Below are 22,210 nucleotides of genomic sequence, written 5' to 3'. Positions count from 1 at the left end.
ATGCAACCAGAATAGATATATCATCACATTACCAACATTGACTGATATCACCCACCCTGTACAGTATCTAAGAAAATGAACAAGACCTTGAGATGGCAATTGAAATAAATTATATGTAACACTGGAACAAAATCCTGTTCTTTTTGCAAAAATCCTGGTAATATGAAGTTTGTTAGCATGCTGGTAATTGCATGACTGCAAAAGTGATAGCCTTTTAAATCTAATATATACATTTGGAGGGGTCTATCACTGTTTGAAAAAGTGTATAAGGTTTTTATAAGATAAATATTTTTTATTGCTTTTAAAAAGATGTTTCTTGGAAGGAATAATTTAAGAAAATGCATGCAGTTTTTTTAGGTTGTTGCCACTACTCTGATCTTGTATGAAAACATTTTAGGGAGTTGCACGAAAACAGAGACATTTGTTACCAAACCGAAGTCATTCGACAGGGCTCTTCAAAGTGGAGTCATTCGAAAGTGGATTCATTCGATAATGCATCGTTTTAATGGGAACGGCAAAAACAGCGAGAACAAAGGATATGAAAACGGATGAAAACGAAGCAATGGGATCACCTTCGTTTTAGTTTTGACCAAAATGGAGTGACCCGGAGTAGTGGCAACGGTTAAAGAAAAAAGGAAGCAGAATGATCTTTAAAATAAGACTTACGGCAACAGAGTAATGGAAAGAAGGCCTGTGATTTTGATTGAAATGATTTGCCCCCAGAAATGCCATCAAGATTTGCAACTTTAGACAAACTGAGCTTTGCTAAAATTGACTTTCAAGAAAGTTTAGAGAAACAAAATTGAAAAAAGAATAATCATTAAATACGTGGCACTGCACATGCAAAAAAACATGCTTGGAGAGTTTTAGGAGGATATGTGCGGGCGTTCGCGTGCCATCGCACGCTTATATTCGTACGCTTGCAAAAAATTTTAGTGATACAATATTCAAATGGTGCTGAAAAGCAAACAGTTTTAAACATGCTAAAGCTTTCCTTCTTACAACCTTCAATGTTAGAATAATTTTAAGAAGTTTAAACTATGAAATACTTGGCTGGTGCAAAAACACCGTCATGGGGTTGGTGCAAAAACAGCTGGGCTTACCTAAGAAGGGGGACCTAGAACGATGCTAATTTGAAAGGCTGATAATGATGCTGAACAGACACAAGCCGAAAAATATCCCAAGTGTTAATTTTGGACTGGGGAACTTGGCCTAATTCCTCAATTTCAGATTCATCTATACGTAGTAAACTAACGTTTAATAAGGTATAGTTTTAAACACAATTCAATACAATAAGAGCATAATAAGAAGACAATAATTTTCTTTGATTCTATTTTTAGATAATGGTTCTTGGTTCTAGGCCTCTTTGGCTGTCTAACTTTCGGTTAAACAAACAGCATTTTTAGAAAAAAGTAGAATATTACCCCTAGATACTGCAAATGGTAGACCCAGGTCACTTTTTAGATCTTTTTCTATCGTAAGTTATTAGTCATTCATTACTGTTTTTAACATAAAAAGTTTAGCATTTTGTCAGTGATGGCGCTAGAAATTCTCCGACGGAAGGGCTTGACCTCCGACAGGGCAGCTAGGCCGAGCTAGGCAATCGAAGAGAAAACATGGAATACCAGTTGCAAAAAGACGCACAATCATTAAGATTATGCCACGACATGAATTTAACAAACAAGAAAGAGCAGCAACCTAGAGCGGGATTGATATTTTTTTGGGGAACTCGCTTTTATAACAAAATGTCCGTAAAAGGTAAAATACATATACTAAGAAACCCCTTTGTACATCTTTTTCCGTGCTTTTTCTATATTCTCGACGTTGTAAACTTTTCTGTGTAATTAAAAAGACGTCATTTAATTATTATAGGAACCGTAAACAAAATAGGAACCGTTTTTACGTAAGTAGGTTAGGTCTTTGCTATCTTGCAGATTATTGCGCGTGTCACAATAAACTTATTATCTGAAAGTTACAATCTGTAACCCTGGTTGCCGCAAAAGGTGAGGAATTTTTCGAATTTTGATGATTCCAGTTCGATGAAAAATGCAATCATTAGATCAATTTTTTCTACCTTTACAATACAACTTTATTCTAAGAATTAATTCACATGCCGAATTAAATCACATTAATTCACTTTTTGTTGATAATTAGAATCAATTTAAATCTAAGAAAGTCATAAAAAATGGTTCTATCAGTCCCCCATCCGTACCACTTATTAAATCTCTCACTAATATTTGGGCAGTTGCCCCTCCTTCAACGAGTTGAAGCAAGTCTGGCGCCCCTTTTTGGAAATTCTGCGCCCCTTTTGAAGAATGAGACTCAGATGAAAAAGGTTCTTGGACCAAAAGGTTTATTTGCTTCAAGGTTACCTCAAAGTTATATTGTTTATTCTGAAAAGTATCTGAAATTGTTGTATACAGCGTACTCTCATAACCAATTTTTTAAAATTTTTCAGCGCCCCCACTACTAGCTGTCCCTCCTTCAAATTTGCTCTGGATCCGCCCCTGTTTGGAAATACTTATTCAAAACCTCTGGAATTCAAATAATACCAAATATTAAAATCATATATTATAGAGTTAAGATAAGGTAAGGTGTAGGCCAGAACATACTAGAAAACTTTGATTTTGTCAAAAAAATCCAATGTCCAATTGTTTATAAATTTTGTAAGATTTTCATCTTGTGTATTCATCTTATGTAAGCTTTACATTGAATGATTCATCACCTTCCAATTTAAGATTCTGGTGTCCTCTCAAATACCCAAACTTTGAAATGAAAAATCTAAATATACAGCACTTGAAACAAAATCTACCTTGTTGTCATCGAGCCTGCACAGTGTAACAAATGCACACAAAAGATTGCACATGCACGACATGCACACTGTAATGTTTTGTTCAGCGAAAGGAAGCTTAAGCGGGGCTTAAGCCCCCCCCAAGATTTTAGTTAGCCCCCCCCCAAGATTTTAGTTAGCCCCCCCCCCCAAGATTTTAGTTACCCCCCCCCCCCAAGATTTTAGTTAGCCCCCCTGTCGGCAGCCAATCAATTTTTGCTTTCTCAATACCTGATTTGAATACGAGGCTAACCTCGAGCTTGACTTACTAACTACATTTATAAACGATAACGTTGTTGAATCTCTTGCATGATTTTGTGCTTTTAGTTTTTAGCTGAAGTAACGAGGCGTATTTCTAAACTATTGTTTTAATTTGTGTAGTTAATTAGGTTACTTTGCGTATCGTGATATTAGGTTTAATCTCATTAGGAACGCTTTTATGTGAATTAGCGTTTAGATATTGAGAGGTTTTTTTGAATTGAACGTCGTTATGTTAGGACGTATTTTGGACATGAACGAAGGATTTTGATGTTCATGATTGCGCTTATAAATAAAGATGTATCGGAATGATGCAAATAAATATTATCCTGGTATTTCATAATAGTTTGAATTTCAGTCTGAACCTTTACACATCATGGTGCCGTGACCCGGGAACGAACCTGGCGATTTTGAATTTGGAATTAGCATGGGCTAAGTAAATATTTTGAGCGATCATGGAGGATAGCCTAAAGAAAAAGGTGAGGAAACGAAGCGGACATAAGCTTTTTGTTAAAAATGTGTTGTCTAGTTACGGAGATTTTTTACCCGAAGAAGGACGGGATTTATCTGGATTATCTAAGAACAAACTTGAATCGTATCGACGGACACTGAATAAACAGAAGTTAGAATTGGATACTTTGAACAACGAAATTTTTGATCTTTTACCGGAGGAAGCAGTCGAAAAGGAGACGCAGGAGAAATTGGAGTTTGAGAGTGAAATTGAAGACGCCTTGTGCATCATAGAAGGAGCAATTGGAAGTTTCAGTTTAAAAGATGGTCAATCTATTGGAAACGAAAACTTTAATACCTCGTCGGCCTCCAGTGCGGAAACAACAGGAGCGTTTAAACAGCAAGCAAAGTTGCAGAAACTCTCGATGCCAACATTTGACGGCAAGGTCGAAAATTGGCCTTCCTTTTATGACATTTTTGAATCGGCAGTACATTGCGACCCTCATTTGTCGAATGTTACTAAATTTCAATATCTGCAGTCTTTATTGAAAGGTGTAGCAAAAGAAGCGATTGCCGGTCTAAAAGTCACGAATGCAAATTATGAAAGCGCCTTGCAAATTTTGAAGGAGAGATTTGGACAAAAACAAATTTTGATCTCTACACACGTTACGACGTTGGTTTCGCTGTCCCCTGTTGAAAGTTGTAGCGATTTAAAAAACTTGCGAACCCTTTACGATAAAACAGAGTCAGTTGTTCGCAGTCTTGATGGCTTGGGGATAACCGAGGAAAATTACGGAACATTTTTGACCCCTGTATTGTTGGGAAAATTACCGAACGAACTTAAGATCACAATTAGCCGACGGTTAGGAAACGGAAATTGGGATTTAAAGCGCTTGTTAGATACCTTCAAGGAAGAACTGATGATAAGAGAAAATTGCTTTCTAATGCCGAATGATGGCAGGAAAAGGTTACCTAGAGTTTCGCCTTACAGAGAACGGGAAGAAAGGCAACCAACTGTATCCACGCTTTACACGTCAGGCAATCGTGTTGCCAAACCAAATTGCGTATTCTGCAAAGGTGACCATCCGTCGCAGAAGTGTCAAACCGTCACGAAGCCCTCGACAAGAAGAAGAATTTTGATGCAAAATGGAAGATGCTTCATGTGTTTCAAAACTGGGCATATTGCAGTCAATTGTTTGTCGAATATAAAGTGCTATACTTGTGGTGGAAAACATCATGTCACTATTTGCAGTGCCGAGAAAAGCCCAACAAAAGGAGGACCAGTTGCTGTCAAAAATCGAAGAGAAATTCCACCACCGGTGGTGGGTGATATGCAGTATCAACCAAGTGAACATAGCGTACATCTTGAACAAGGTATGAGTCAAAATATTCTCTTGCAAACCGCTAGAGCAAAAGTAAGTTCTCCGCAAAATGAAAACACAACTGCTAATGTTAGAATTCTTTTAGATTCAGGAGCCCAAAGAACATATATTAGCTACAGACTTCGGGATAAATTAGCACTCCCTACAATTGCTAAAGAAAGTGTCTTTATTAAAACGTTTGGAAGGGAAGACGCCCATCACACAGTTTGTGATGTCGTTCAACTATGCGTAGAATGTACTGATGGTTTAAACTTATTTTTGAACGCTTATGCAGTACCAATTGTGTGTAGTCCGCTTGCAAATCAACCAATCGGACATGCTAAATCTCATTTTCCGCATATACGTAACTTGCCTTTGGCTGATTATGCAACTGGTAATGAAGATTTATGTATTGACATTCTTTTGGGTTCTGATTATTATTGGTCGTGTGTATTAGGCCATGTCGTACGGGGGGAGAATAACATGGGACCTACTGCTATGCTTACTCGGTTTGGCTATGTTTTGAGTGGACCCGTTAATGTTCCCATTCATGGCGGTAACACTTATTCGTATCATACATCTACGCATGTTATGAAGGTTTTACACGAACCTTGTAAGGATGAAGATTTGAAACATGATCTAAAAATGTTTTGGGACTATGAAACTCTTGGAATAAAAGAGAATGAACCTTCCGTTTACGATGAATTTTTGAACAATGTTGAGTTTTTAAACGATCGCTATGAAGTCTCTTTACCTTTTAAAGAAGACCATAAAATAATTCCAGACAATTACTCTGTTAGCGAAAAGAGATTGTTTTCTCTTTTAAACAAATTGAAGAATCATCCTGAAGTATTGAATGAGTATGACAAAATTATTTCGGATCAATTGAAAAATGGCATAATTGAAAGAGTCGATCCGACTGTTAACTTTGATGTTGGAAAAACGCATTATCTTCCCCATAGAGCAGTTGTAAGGGAGGATAAAACAACAACACGTGTACGTATTGTTTACGATGCTTCTTCTAAGTTGCCTGGTGAAACAAGCTTGAATGAATGCCTTTATACAGGACCAGCGCTTACTCCGTTAATTTTTGACATTTTATTGCGTTTTCGCTTTAAACCTATCGTCTTGATGGCAGACATCGAAAAAGCATTTTTGAATGTTAGTATCAAACCTGATGAACGCGACTTTCTGAGATTTCTTTGGGTCAATGATATTTCTGACAGTGACAAACTCGAGATCGTTTGTTTTCGGTTCACAAGATTGGTTTTTGGCCTCGTCAGTTCACCTTTTGTTTTGAATGCTACTATCAGAGCTCATTTGGCCAAATATGCCCAAAGCAATGAAAAATTTGTACGAAATGTCTTGAATTGCTTATACGTGGACGATTTTATCTCCACCTTTTCTTCTAAGACGGAAGCCTTGGAGTCTTACAAGGAACTGAAACTCTGTTTCAAAAGGGGAGGTTTCAATTTAAGAAAGTGGGAATCTAATTGTTGTGAATTGGCTGATGAAATTGCAAAGATCGAATCAAATAATTTCGAAGCAAATAATGTATTAAAGGAAAGGAAAATTGAAGAAGAAGATGAAAGTTTTTCGAAGTCTTCATTTAAGAACGAAGATATAGAGAATAATGCTAAAATCTTAGGCTTGGCATGGGACAAAACGTCCGACAGAATTAGGTTTGATTTCTCAAAAATCTTTTCAAATGATTGCCAATTCGTAACGAAACGTGAAATTCTGAGTTCAACGGCTAAGATATATGACCCACTTGGTTTACTTTCGCCAATTGTGGTTCCTTTAAAGTTACTCTTTCAAGAACTTTGCAAGAAAAAGGTAAATTGGGACACAAAACTTTCTGAGGAGATCAGTACTGAGTGGAGAACTATTGTTTCGGACATTCAAAGTTCTCCTCCTGTCTTTGTAAATCGATCAGTAACTGATGTTAACAAGGATGAAATTGACCATGTTGAGCTACATGGGTTTAGTGACGCCAGTAGCATTGCTTTTGGGGCTGCAGTTTATATACGTGTTGTCAAGAAATCTGGCAAAATATCTGTTGATTTGGTGGCTGCAAAAACAAGGCTTGTGCCCTTAAAATCTGACACAATACCACGTTTGGAATTGATGGCAGCACTCGTACTATCGCGGCTAATTAAATCTGTGAAAGAAGCCTTGAAGCCGGTGATAGAAGTTGATAAAATATTTTGTTGGGTAGATTCCCAAATTGTTTTGTGGTGGATTTTCAGTCGCGAAAAGGAATATAAACCTTTCGTTCAAAACCGAGTTTTAGAAATTAGAAAACATGTTCCTCCTTCATGCTGGAACTTTTGTCCAACTGATCTTAATCCTGCAGACCTAGCCTCTAGAGGCTGTAAAATGTCACAGATCTCAGGCTCTGAAATTTGGTGGTTTGGACCCACCTTTTTGGCAAAATCAGAAAACTATTGGCCTGCCGTTTTGAACTTTGAAACAAAAACTAAAATTCCGGAGGACGTTTCGTTTGAACTAAATCGTGAAACTAAATCTAATCCTCGGAAGGATTTTAGTGACGTATTTGTGGGAGTGTCCACAGCATCGAATTATGCGCTTGAAAATGTCATTAAAGCAGAAGACTTCAGTGACGAAAATCGACTATTTCGCGTCTCTGCTTACGTTTTTCGTTTCGTGGAAAATTTGAAACGGCGTTTATTAAAGGAAGATATAGAAACGAATGATCTAACAGTGGAAGAAGTGGAAAATGCGCGAATATCATGGCTCCGCGTGATCCAATCTCATTTATCTTCGGAGCGAAACTTTGATAAAAATTTAGTCTATTTGCGCGTCTATGAGGATGAAAATGGTTTACTACGATGTAGAGGTAGAATTCAAGAAGCTAACTTGTCAACTCAATCTAAATTTCCGATACTGTTACCCCGAAATCATTATATTACGAAGTTACTTGTAATGCGAGCGCATGAAAACGTGAAACATAACGGAACTGCCGAAACTTTGACCGATCTGCGTAGTTCATTTTGGATTATACGTGGCAGACAACTTGTAAGAAATCTTATTTCAAAATGTACCATTTGTAATCGTTTCGAAGGACGTGCTTATAACTCTCCACCGGCCGCTCCTTTACCGAGTTATCGCGTGACTGAAGACTCTGCATTCTCAAATATCGGAGTTGACTTCGCTGGACCCGTTTATATAAAAAAAACATATACGGTTCTGAAAAGGGAATGAACAAGGCCTATATAGCGTTATTTACATGTACTGTTTCACGAGCGTTGCACCTTGAATTGTGTACTGATTTATCTGCACCAGCATTTTTACGCTGTTTTAAACGCTTCCAAGGGAGACGAGGCGTTCCGAAACTTGTTGTGTCCGATAATGGCAGCACATTTCGCGACAAAACTGTTCAACGACATGCATTAGCAAGAAAAATAAAGTGGAAATTTAATGTTCCCCGCGCGAGTTTTTGGGGCGGATTCTTTGAAGTAATGGTGAGACTGGTAAAACGTTGTTTACGGAAAATTGTCGGAAATGCTCGCTTAAACTACGAAGAACTAGAGACAATTTTGATAGAAATCGAAAGTGTTGTCAATTCACGTCCTTTGACGTACGTCAGCGGTGATTTCGCTGGAGAACCATTAACTCCGTCGTCCCTCGTTATAGGGCGAAGACTTATCGATACTCCGAATGTTGAAACGTATGCTGAATATGATTCGTCAAAAACAAAACTGACACACCGCCAATCGCATCTTAAATCGTTATTGAAGCATTTTTGGAATCGTTGGTCAAGCGAGTACTTGCTAACTTTGCGAGAATTCCACAAAAACAAGGGAAAAACCGGAGCGAGAATCGTAGCTGTTGGCGATGTTGTTGTTATTTTGAACGACAAAGTTAAACGACAACAATGGAAACTTGGGAAAATTTTAAAGGTTTATCCTGGAAAAGATAATATTGTTCGCGCAGCTGATGTAAAAACGACAGATTCAGCTGGAAGATCTATTATTTTGAAAAGATCAATTACTCATTTATATCCACTGGAAGTACGAGAGGATTCGGAAAAAGATTACGGTATCGCTGCTGCTGCGGAGCCTGCAGTGTCTGATGTGTTTGATGTACCGATTCGATTTATTGCGGATGAAGAAGCTGAAGAGCTGATAAATTAAACACTTTGGTTAAATATATGATTGACCTCCCTCAATCAGGGGGGAGGATGATTTGAATACGAGGCTAACCTCGAGCTTGACTTACTAACTACATTTATAAACGATAACGTTGTTGAATCTCTTGCATGATTTTGTGCTTTTAGTTTTTAGCTGAAGTAACGAGGCGTATTTCTAAACTATTGTTTTAATTTGTGTAGTTAATTAGGTTACTTTGCGTATCGTGATATTAGGTTTAATCTCATTAGGAACGCTTTTATGTGAATTAGCGTTTAGATATTGAGAGGTTTTTTTGAATTGAACGTCGTTATGTTAGGACGTATTTTGGACATGAACGAAGGATTTTGATGTTCATGATTGCGCTTATAAATAAAGATGTATCGGAATGATGCAAATAAATATTATCCTGGTATTTCATAATAGTTTGAATTTCAGTCTGAACCTTTACACATCAATACCGTCGGCACTTGCTGGATGTCACCCCGTTTACATGTTGTTTGAAGGACATAAATAATGGACGAGAAAACTGCACTGGTTGGTTTATGGTTTTCTCAATGGCTTTTCTTCGGCAATTTTACTATCATAATGGCATTATATCCTGTCGCTTCCGTGATAGCTGTGAGGTTGTTTCATGGTGCTCCCTCGCATGACCCACAATACCATGGTGCTCCTCTCGGTTGAAATTCCTGTTGCTGCTTGGAATTCATGCGAAACGTGCAGAGATGCTTGATTTGGATCATGTTTTGGACCGTTTCAAGGAAATTTACCCTAACAGCAGAATCATGCTTTCATAAATAAAGTCTTTAATGAATTTTTTTCTTAAGGTATTCTCTCTTTGTTTTAAGACATTATTATTGCCAATGAAAACATTTGGATCATGAGCACATTTTGCGTAATAAATTTTTAAAAAGCACTTGTCCTTTTTCATCAACTTTTTTTCAATAGCATTGTTCACCGCAAAGCTTGCGACAAACAAATAGTTTAAAGAGAACCATCGATTAACTAATTATTCACATTAAACTTTCTAAAGTTTATGCTTTTTTTCTTTTTTCTATGTGAATTAGATAGGAAGAAATATTCAACAATAGGCAATCTTTGCGCATTGAGTTTCTTACAAGGCACAAATTGCCGAGAAAATCTTGCTGTACAAGGACTCCGACACAGGATGGGAAGTGGGGGGAGGAGGGCGCAAGGAAACATTTTGCACCCACAACAAAAGATTTTGGAAAAATGCTCTATTGCTTTGTAAAAAAATGGGGGCCATGACCCCTCGGTGCCAATTCGTTGGAGGCCCTGCTATATGGGGCACATCGCTTTTAAAGATGTTCTATCCAATTTTTTCTGTCGGCAATTTGATACATCCAGCGTCGGCAGTTTGTCTCTAGCGCCACCCCTGATTACAAACGCAGAGCTTTATTACTTGATCTCTTGGATCAAGTTTATAAAAATCAAGTACAGGCCTCAGCTCATCATTACACACGCTTTCGTTCTGTCAAAATTTGAAAAGAAATCGCTTCAGTTCTGTTGTGAGTGCAGATCGCCATTTCTACACAACAAACAACTACAACACGCTTCTTCCGCCTGCCTAAATGAAAATTTGAACTATGTTTGACAATAGGGGGTGCTCCCGCCGAAAGTGAGCACCCGCGATATCTGAAGCTTTATTGGTGGCTCTAAAATCGCGGATGCTCAAGCTCATTCATTGATTGGCTATAGTTTGTTTGCGAAGGAATAAAGCAGAGACCGGGGTTGCTGGAAATTTTGCAACAATAAAAGCCACACAATCGGGTCTGTAAATTAACTCGCTTTAAAATTAGAGAGAACAGGTTAAAAGTGCTCAGACGGGATACAAACTCTAATTTAGTGTCCTCTTATTCTGGAATTTCAAAATATCACATCTTGAAGGATTTGAGGGGTTCTCGAGCACCCATAGCACCCTCCTAGATCCGCCTCTGTCAGTCTGGTAGGTCAAGCTATGTTGAATTTGTTTAGTTGGTCACCCTATGTACAAGCGCCTACGTAAGGGCCTTCTTCTTTGTCTGTATAGGGTATAATCTTTTAAGTTGTTTAAAAAGAGTTGTCGCCTGAAATCACCACGAACGAACGCATTATCACAACGAAACGCTGTATTTTATTTATTTCATTAACGAATCATCACAGTCTAAAATGTAACTGTTTGTTTTATTATCATCATCTTCTGGCAATCTATAGGAACGCGAGTTTTTGTTGAGCGGCGTTACCTATCATAGTTGTGTTTCTGTGACGACCCTCCGTTGATGAGTAGAACTTCGATGTAATCTTATTTAACGTGCAGAGAACACGGAGTCAGAGGAGCTTCAGTAAGACGCGTGTTGACTTTAACTGGGGTTATCGTAACTAAATTAAATGAATCTATCTACATACATATATACTAAACTGATTGTTGTAAATATAATTGAATGACGCTAGGAAAACAATACATAGGTTGGGAGAGGCAAGGTGACGACAGATGATCAAAGGAGAGGAAATGTCATGTGGGAACAGCAGTGTTTTGATGCTGATGATCGTCATGGTGATTAATGATGATGATGTCGTAATTGCCTGTTGGGAAATGTCTTACGTGTTAAGTGGAATGTGATGAATAGGCAGAAACGAGTGTATGGCGTAGGATGGAAAATAGGCCTAGGCAGGGTCACTACAAATCTTTCAGTCATTATAGCTGGACTTATTTACTATTGTCGTAAATGTTGGAAACTAAGGACGAAGGACCTCCCGTGTATCCTTACAAGCAGAGGCCGACTGGCAGCAAATCTCTCTGGTTGCTTTAAAAACAGAAAAGGGGACCGTACAACGTATACTGTAAGCAACAGGGCGTTGTGGCTCCTAAAAACGGGCCAGGAGAAAATTATCATAAGGAGGCCCACGCTTGTGTATCATATTTCCAATCACAAACCAAAGTCGCGAAAAATGATATATACCTGGAAACCATGCTCCTATGAAATATTAAAAAGATACCAGTTCTTGTCATTTTTAAAGGTGCATCTGCTATATTTGTTGGGGTGTAGCCCCTTTTCTATGACCATAGTTACTTTTTAAGACTGCAAAAAATGAGGAACAAATCCAATGCTGTAGTGCACAGTTGATACTAGCAAAAATACAATAGAAGACCCATCTGCACTGCGAGCGAAGCGAGCTGAATATTTTTTCGGCCACCTGTTCTTGCATTCTTTGTATTCATAGACCAGATCCTCACCACAGCAGGGTATCCGGCCAGGGTTGCCAGATTGGCTTTTTCAAGCCAAATTTTTCAATTTTTGGCCTTTTTCAGAGTTCATTGCCTCGAAAATTTGTTTTTGGCCTGCTTCTTAAATAAAACTGGCCTTTTTGACCTTTTTAAACATTATGAGGTCATTCATTTGTTTGATATAAACTTTAATAGTCTAAGTAAGAACAAATTATGAATTGAAACATTGTTTCTTGCTTTAGCTTGGAAGTTATCTTAAAGGCTCATGCATGGAAATATAAATATATACTTCACTTTGCGCTGTGTAATTTTGGGAAAAATTTTCAATTTGGTCTTTTTATTTGCATTTTGCCTGCGTTTGTCACCCGTTTTTTCACCGGCCTTCTTTCAATAAAATTCTATCTGCCACCCTGTATGCGGCTTTTGAAAGGCCCTCGATTCCATGCTTTGTACTAAATTGTATTGCATTGTATTGCATTAATTGCTGCGGTTGTTAGCGTATGATTGTGCAATTGTATTGTATGATTGTATTAGCCAATCATGTTCACGACACATGCCCTTTAATCAACGTTGTTCATAGAAGTCTGTCTCCCATCGTTGATTGTGTAAAGTCCTCACCCCCGTTCCTGATCACAGTGCTGCGGTTGTTAGCGTCCCGTATTGACCAACGTTTTTGCTAGCCTGCGGAAGGTTTTGGTCTGTGACGCCGGCTACGTTCTTCCTGGTCTTCAAGTGGAAAACAAGATGAAAGAAATAGGTCTCATTTCCATCATCATCTTTGTTGCTTTGGGGATACTCAACATATGCTGTTGTGTTAGGATATTGCTTGCTAGAACGAGGATTGCAGATTATCTGGCCAAATGTCTTGTTTTTTGCCTGGCCTTAGCTGATGTGTTATCGACTGCAATATCATTGCCGAAATTCGTCTTTATTTACCGAAATGGAAAATGGGAAAACATCAAAGTTTCTTGTTATGAGAAAAATTTATCGCACTTGATGTACACCGTTGCCAACTATTTGGTTTTAATCACATTAATGACTTTGAACTCTAGCAGCAAGAAGCGAATAAACGAAGGGACAGAGAAAGAAAGCAAACTTTGTGTTCTCAGCAAGACAGTTATCTCCATTGCCTTATCGTTTAGCTGTCTACTTCTTTCCAGCAAGTACTCATTGATATCCAGCAGTGTACAATGCGATGTTTCACTTCAGTCCAAGGTAACAGTTTACGACTTGCAAGAGCACACTGATCGAAATAACTTCTTGATACAAGTGGTTATCCTAATGTCAGGATTTGTTTTCGTATTGTCGATGGCTAAACTTGGCACTGCCCAGAAAAAAGCAGCAAGAATTGAGCAAACCAAAGAGATTACACATGCAAATGAACATGTTTTGTCCATTTTGATGATGTTGGTCTTTCTATTTTCGCTCGCTTTGGTCTCCAACATGATTTTGCAAAAGGTTTTAGCGCGTATGACCCCGTTCCTTTCCTGGGTCTCTGCTATACTGCCTCTGATAGTGGCGTCCTCGATTCCTTCCCTATACTCTGTCGCAGTGAATTCATTTCTGGGCGATGATTGCATGCATTCACCATCTACAAAGCAGAACGTGTTTGTTCCAGTATAACCAGAGACAGCGCCAACTGCTGCTACAGCAGGTCTGACTAGCCACGCCCTTTTTTATAGTTTTAATGGTAAAAACAAGTCCCACCCCTACGCTGCAGGCCCGTCGGAACGGGAGGCTGGGGTGCTGGAACCCCCCAATAATTGTTAAACTGTTGTACCTTTCTTTTATAACACTGTACTGAATGAGAAGGAATATAATGGGCAGTCCCCCCAATATGAATTTCGTTCCGACAGCACTGACGCTAATGTAATGTAATGTAATTAATGTAATGTAATGTAATGTAATGTAATGTAATGTAATTAATTTAATGTAATGTAATGTAATGTAATGTAATGTAATGTAATGTAATGTAATGTAATGTAATGTGATGTGATGTGATGTAATGTGATGTGATGTAATGTGATGTGATGTGATGTAATGTAATGTAATGTAATGCTTCAAGTAAAAATCACAGCTTTAAGTAATTACAGAAACAGACTAATGGAAAGAGGGCCTGTGATTTTGATTGAAATGATTTGCTCCCAGAAATGCCATCAAGATTTGATACTTTAGGCAAACTTAGCTTTGAAAAAAATAACTTTAGAGAAAATTAACAGAAACAAAAATGAAAAAAATAATAATCATTAAGGTTACGGTAAACGTTTTCTGGATGAAAACATCATTTTTTCGATTTTCTCATATTCAAGTAGCCGAACTTTCAAGGCACACAATGATACCAAATTTGAAACAAACAGAAATTTTGAAAGTGGAAAAAATCCCATGTAAACGAAGGTTTCCATAATTTCTTTATCAAAACTTTTAGTTGAGGCCTGAAAATCTCTTGACCTGTTAAGCCGATTATCGTTGCTTTGCGGTTGTGGTCGCATGTCTCATTTACAATATCGCATGGCACATCCTTTTATCCAATATTGATCTTAAAGCTTCAAGTGACTTGACCCGGATTACACTGTGGTTTACGAGTGTATCTTGCAAGTGCGTTCAGTAAAATCCCGTTTTCTCTGGACTTGAAAATCGTCTACATGCAGGTACGAAAAAGCTATTATGTACCCAAGGAACCAATCGAATGGCTCGAAAATTTGCACACGGCCAGAACAGTCGTTGGGCAAACAAAATGTCTCAAAATGACATTCGCACGGTTATTTTCGTACGCTTGCAAAAAATTTTAGTGATACAATATTCAAATGGTGCTGAAAAGCAAACAGTTTTAAACATGCTAAAGGTTTCCTTCTTACACCCTTCAATGTTAGAATAATTTTAAGAAGTTTAAACTATGAAATACTTGCTACGTCATGGGATTGGTGCAAAAACAGCTGGGCTTATCCAAGAAGTGGGACCTGGAATGATGCTAATTTGACACGCTGATAATGATGCTGAACAGACACAAGCCGAAAAATATCCCAAGTGTTAATTTTGGACTGGGGAACTTGGCCTAATTCCTCAATTTCAGATTCATCTATACGTAGTAAACTAGTGTTTAATAAGGTATAGTTTTAAACACAATTCAATACAATAAGAGCATAAAAAGAAGAAAATAATTTCCTTTGATTCTATTTTTAGATAATGGTTCTTGGTTCTAGGCCTCTTTGGCTGTCTACCTTTCGGTTAAACAAACAGCATTTTTAGAAAAAAGTAGAATATTACACCTAGATACTTCAAATGGAAGACCCAGGTCACTTTTTAGATTTTTTTCTAGCGTAAGTTATTAACATAAAAAGTCTAGCATTTTATCAGTGATGACGCTAGAAATTCTCCGACGGAAGGGCTTGACCTTCCGACAGGGCAGCTAGGCCGAGCTAGGCAATCGAAGAGAAAACATGGAATGCTAGTTGCAAAGCGACGTACAATCATTAAGATTATGCCAGGACATGAATTTACGAAACAAGACAGAGCAGCTAGCTAGAGCGGGCTTGATATTAATTTTGGGAAACTCGCCTTTATAACAAAATGTCCCTAAAAAGGTAAAATACATCTACTAAGAAATTCCTTAGTGCAACTTTTTCCGTGCTTTTCCTATATTCTCGACGTTGTAAACTTTTCGGAGTAATTAAAAAGACGTCATTTAATCATTGTAGGAACCGTAAACAGAACTGGAACCGTTTCTACGTAGGTAGGTTAGGTTTTCCCTAGCTTTAGATTATTGCGCGTGTCGCACGCAATAAACTTACTATCTGAAAGTTACTATCTGTCACCCTGGTTGCTGCAAAAGGTGAGGAAATTTTCGAATTTTGATTATTCCAGAACGCTGAAAAATGCAATCATTGGATCAATTTTTTCAATTGGATCAAAATGCGTTCACACTGGGCGCCAACTTATGGCTGTTCACACTGGCCGCTATTTAAAACTTGAACAACGGCATAACTTATAACGTGATCAACACACACTAACAACCTAATAACATAAACGGAAGCGAATTAACAAGACATTACGAGCGTCACACTACATGTTGAAAGACAAGCACATTGCCATAAAAAAGCACAACAGGACTTAACAGAACATGTGACTTTAACACGCAACGGGAACATACACAGTCATTATAGCTGGACTTAATATTTACTATTGTCGTAAATGTCGGAAACTAAGGACGCAGGACCTCCCGTGTATCCTTACAAGCAGAGGCGGACTGGCAGCAAATCTCTCGGGTTGCTATAAACAGAAAAGGGGCCCGTACTACGTATACTGTAAGCAACAGCGAGCAACAGGGCATTGTGGCTCCTAGAAACGGGCCAGGAGAAAATTATCATAAGGGGGCCCACGCTTGTGTATGATATCTTCAATCACAAACCCAAGTCGCGAAAAATAATATATACCTGGAAACCATGCTCCTATGAAATATTAAAAGGATACCAATTCTTGTCATTTTTAAAGGTGCATCTGCTATATTTGTTGGGGTGTAGCCCCTTTTCAAAGACCATAGTTACTTTAAGACTGCAAAAAATTAGGAACAAATCCAATGCTGTAGTGCACAGTGGATACTAGCAAAAATGCAACAGAAGAACCATATGAACTGCGAGCTAATCGAGCAGAAAATTTTCTCGGCCATGCCCTTTATATGAGCTTGAAACAGGTTTCAGAATGCTTATTACAGTCGTTTACCTCGTTTTACAACTTTTTAGGCATACTTTGTTGCGTTTCGTTACAATTCAGTTCTTAAATTGGAATTCCTTGCTTTAAGACCTCGAGGCCCTGGGACTGCCCCTCCTTGTCCCCCTCTCGGAAGCCCTGTTCATATTCCACGCATCTCTTTGACAGTTGCCTGTTTGTAAATGTTGACCTCCTCTAATTCTGAACTGTGAACTTGAGTATACATGTAAGTGAGGCGTTTTCTCACCAAAGATTTTGTTCATATTAAATATTTTCCTGGGTTTTACAAATTCACTTGAAAGGGGCCTACCGAGAAATGTCCCGCCTAGCCACAACGCGCCTGGTAAGCAATACTGAAATGTTTTCTTTCTAAGGATTTTATCTTCATTTCTGTGACTTGTATTTTCTTGAACATAGATATCTTTGAAATTAAAAGAGTTATTTTCTCGATTTTATCTACGGAGGGCCTGGTTGTTATAATGTTGAGAGAGCCCGGGTTGCGATCGCAACCTAGCATCCCTGCCAGTCCGCCACTGCTTACAAGGATGGTCAGCCAACTTACCAACAAGCTACACCACTGGTCATAGTGTACTTCTTCTTCGACCTTTCTAAACAATTTCCATCCGATACAACATACTTCGTGTGTCTTCTTTGTTGAAAATTCCTTGTGTTGCGTCACTTGTGTAAAGATGCCATGTGTTAGACCCCGACCCCTTTGACGATTTTTCAAGTTTTCGGATTTGTCTAATGTCGACGAAACATAGAAAATGTTGAGGAAAATTGATGCAGCAGTCAACAACATTTGGATATTCAGAAATGCTTTTCAGACTTCTTCTAACTATATAGCCTATAAGAATTTAGTTTAAAGTGTTGTTTTTTAGTTAAATTGTTTACAACTTGGTTATAGTAACTTTTTCCAAATGATGAAATGATGGAATATGGAATGGCGGATGAATGATCGTAAACCATGAAATGAGTGACTGCAGAATGATTGATGACCGAATGACAAAATGGTCTTTTACAGCGAGAATATACATTTGAAAATCACAAATTGAAGTAGGACACATTGACAAATTACGCAATTGTATCTAAAAGTTGCCAAATTGCATATTGCATTGATGCAAAATTCGGGATTTTCATTTGGAAGATTCATGAAATGCAGTTCATATATTCCAGATTTCAGTTTCTAATTTTTGTCATAGATATCACCAGAGGCGGCGCGAAGCGTCGCAAAGAAGGTAATCAAAAATTTGCGAGCAAAGCGAGCGAATCCACCAGGGGGCCCGGGGGTGGAGCCCCCGGAAAAATTTTCAGGACCACGCCCTTTCAAAAACCCTAAGAATAGTGAAGAATCGTATGCTTGATGGTTCAACTGTTTTAGCAATTTCGAAAACAATTTCCCTCTTGCTTTTCCTTGTGCGGATAAATATACAACATTATCAATGTGATTATGAACTATTTATGCGTATCTTGATGCATTTTTGTTGTGCCTAACAACCTCTCTTTGCCTTGCCTCTTCTAATGCACAAGCAACATCGATATAACCTATCTGTGCAGTTGGGTAGAATTTGGTTTTGGGATGCTTGATGACTGCCATTTTGTACCCTGTCGAAGTAAACCATGAAAGCGTCTTAGTACGAAAGGCGCTTTCATCTAAAATTTAAATAAAGAATCATCCTTAAACATCCAACCTATTTAAGTTCGATCTTGATTATTTACATAATGTCTGAGTTCCCATACTGTGCTTACAACCACAAAATACTCCGCCGCACAACACAACAACCAAATGCCTTGAGGTTCTGTTTTGGAGTTGCAGTGAACGGCTGACAGTTCATGCTACGGGTTTTGAGCCTGTAAACGATTCTGAAATAACAGACCTATTCAAATCGGCCAAAAGCCCATTTTCGTGAGCCGCAAAAAGGGCAAGGTAATCAAAAGTGGATTTGCTTACCTTGAAAGGATTGACCAGGAATCACTACGTAAAGATTCCATGCAGACTTATTTGTCCAAGATAAACGATTCTGCACATTTTCTGGACAATAATTTTCCAATAGAACACTTATTAGTAGTTTTTGAAAAGTTTTTTAAATTTACTACAAGCCTCTTTAAATTGTTTAATCTTTAATTTTTTATCAATATATGAAAAAAAACTTTCCTATTTGGCAAATATTCCTGAAATAAATTATTTAATTTTAAACGCACCGTTGATAAACCACCCATCATAAAGAGACCAGCGATAAAAAATGTTCCTTCCTTCTTTGTTGTTACATCCACATATCCACGAATAAACACATAGACAGACTCACTGGTTCATCCTTTTTATTTTATTCTGGGGCATGGCTAACCATCCTTTTTTAATTAAAAACGCTGTTCATGATTTTCTTGCTCAGAATGTAGTGAAAATACCCCAGTGATAGTCGTTTGTAAGCACTCTACTAATCATGAAGGATGGGGAACTGCTCTCGAGGTAATGAAACTGCGGAATGATTACGTTGCTGCGTGGCGCTCTTTGTTCAAAAGCCATCAGCACAATAAGACCTACGTCACAGAAAAAACGAAAAGGTCATCAAACAGGGATCTGATTACCTTGCAGCTTCGCGGCCCTCGCGGTTCTCGTAGTTCTGGCGGTCGTTTGAGCAAAAAGAACATGCGTCAGAGGATTAAGAAATAATTATCGCCTGCCATGAAACAAAAGCCAAAACAAATGAAGATCTAAATGTCAACATGCCGTAAAACAGCCCCTGGACGAGCTTGTCCTTATGGATTTCGATTCACAACAGGTTCAATCAAGACTTTATAACATTCATTGTGGTCGTAATATAAAAATACTTCAGTTTAGGTTTAAGCATAATTTTTTCAAGTTCTGGAAAAAAAATAGGTAATCAGCGATTACCTTGATTACCCCTAAGCGCCGCCCCTGGATATCACCTCAAATTGGCCTAGTGTATCACAGTTCTGGTGGCACGATTGTTTATTGCAGCATCGTTGATGGTGTTAAGTCCCCACCCCTGTTGTTGCATTCTTTGTATTCATAGACCAGATCCTCACCACAGCAGGGTATCCGGCCAGGGTTGCCAGATTGGCATTTTCAAGTCAAATTTTTCAATTTTTGGACCTTTTCAGAGTTCATTGCCTCGAAAATTTGTTTTTGGCCTGCTTCTTAAATAAAACTGGCCTTTTTGGCCTTTTTAAACATTACGAGGTCATTCCTTTGTTTGATAAAAACTTTAATAGTGTATGTAAGAACAAATTATGAATTGAAACATTGTTTCTTGCTTGAGCTTGGAAGTTATCTTAAAGGCTCATGCATGGAAATATAAATATATACTTCACTTTGCGCTGTGTAATTTTGGGAAATTTTTCATTTTGGTCTTTTTATTTGCATTTTGGCCTGCGTTTGTCACCCGTTTGTCACCGGCCTTCTTTCAATTAAATTCTATCTGCCACCCTGTATGCCGCTTTTGAAAGGCCCTCGATTCCATGCTTCGTACTAAACAAAAGAGATAATTGTATTGCATTAGCCAATCATGTTCACGACACATGCCCTTTAATCAACGTTGTTGAAAGAAGTCTGCCTCCCATCGTTGATTGTGTAAAGTCCTCACCCCCGTTCCTGATCACAGTGCTGCGATTGTCAGCGTCACATATTGATCGACGTTTTTGCTAGCCTGCAGAGATTTTTGGTCTGTGACGCCGGCTACGTTTTTCCTGTTTTTCAAGTGGAAAACAAGATGAAAGAAATAGGTCTCATTTCCATCATCATCTTTGTTGCTTTGGGGATACTCAACATATGCTGTTGTGTTAGGATATTGCTTGCTAGAACGAGGATTGCAGATTATCTGGCCAAATGTCTTGTTTTTTGCCTGGCCTTAGCTGATGTGTTATCGACTGCAATATCATTGCCGAAATTCGTCTTTATTTACCGAAATGGAAAATGGGAAAACATCAAAGTTTCTTGTTGTGAGGAAAATTTATCGCACTTGATGTACACCGTTGCCACCTATTTGGTTTTAATTACATTAATGACTATGAACTCTAGCAGCGAGAAGCGAATAAACGAAGGGACAGAGAAAGAAAGCAAACTTTGTGTTCTCAGCAAGACAGTTATCTCCATTGCCTTATCGTTTAGCTGTCTACTTCTTTCCAGCAAGTACTCATTGATATCCAGCAGTGTACAATGCGATGTTTCACTTCAGTCCAAGGTAACAGTCTACGACTTGCAAGAGCACACTGATCGAAATAACTTCTTGATACAAGTGGTTATCCTAATGTTAGGATTTGTTTTCGTATTGTCGATGGCTAAACTTGGCACCGCCCAGAAAAAAGCAGCAAGAATTGAGCAAACCAAAGAGATTACACATGCAAATGAAAATGTTTTGTCCATTTTGATGATGTTGGTCTTTCTATTTTCGCTCGCTTTGGTCTCCAACATGATTTTGCAAAAGGTTTTAGCGCGTATGACCCCGTTCCTTTCCTGGGTCTCTGCTATACTGCCTCTGATAGTGGCGTCCTCGATTCCTTCCCTATACTCTGTCGCAGTGGATTCATTTCTGGGCGATGATTGCATGCATTCACCATCTACAAAGCAGAACGTGTTTGTTCCAGTATAACCAGAGACAGCGCCAACTGCTGCTACAGCAGGTCTGACTAGCCATGCCCTTTTTTATAGTTTCAATGCTAAAAACAAGGCCTACCCCTACGCTGCAGGCCCGTCGGAACAGGAGACTGGGGTGCTGGAACCCCCCAATAATTGTTAAACTGTTGTACCTTTCCTTTATAACACTGTACTGAATGAGAAGGAATATAATGGGCAGTCCCCCCAATATGAATTTCGTTCCGACAGCACTGACGCTAATGTAATGTAATGTATTCATTGCACAGATCCAAGTATAATATAGGTTTTACACTGGCGGTAAAATAAATAAAAATTAATAAAACAAAAACCTTTTACTAAATATCACCAAATGTAAGTATATTCCTTTATTATATTTAATAACGTTAGGCTAGAAAATATGTATAAGGATAGAGAAAAAAATTACATCATATATATATATATTAGTCTTTAAGTATAGTCTGTAAAACTACAGTGATTATAAGTTTTGTTTAAATTGAAAAAATGTTTTTGATTGCTTTACTCTTGATGGTAATTTGTTGAAGTCAGCAGTGGCTTGATACAACAATCTTCTATGATGGCTCGCCGTTGTCGACATAGGTACGTGCAAGTGGTGTT

General features: G+C 38.3%; 1 protein-coding gene across 1 annotated transcript; it reads left to right on the top strand.

Moving 5' to 3' along the window:
• The first annotated feature begins 3,070 nt into the window (after positions 1–3,070).
• On the top strand, positions 3,071–11,091 carry LOC135686514 (uncharacterized). Its single transcript, XM_089114197.1, has 2 exons — positions 3,071–8,088; positions 8,121–11,091. Exons 1-2 carry the CDS (start codon positions 3,544–3,546, stop codon positions 9,054–9,056), a joined length of 5,481 nt encoding a protein of 1,826 aa, XP_088970323.1. The 5' UTR covers positions 3,071–3,543; the 3' UTR covers positions 9,057–11,091.
• Positions 11,092–22,210: the final 11,119 nt, after the last annotated feature.

Source organism: Rhopilema esculentum, chromosome 19, assembly GCF_057945365.1.
Source record: "Rhopilema esculentum isolate cy_ngs chromosome 19, ASM5794536v1, whole genome shotgun sequence".
Taxonomy (NCBI): domain Eukaryota; kingdom Metazoa; phylum Cnidaria; class Scyphozoa; order Rhizostomeae; family Rhizostomatidae; genus Rhopilema; species Rhopilema esculentum.
This window is presented reverse-complemented; position numbering and strand designations above follow the sequence as displayed.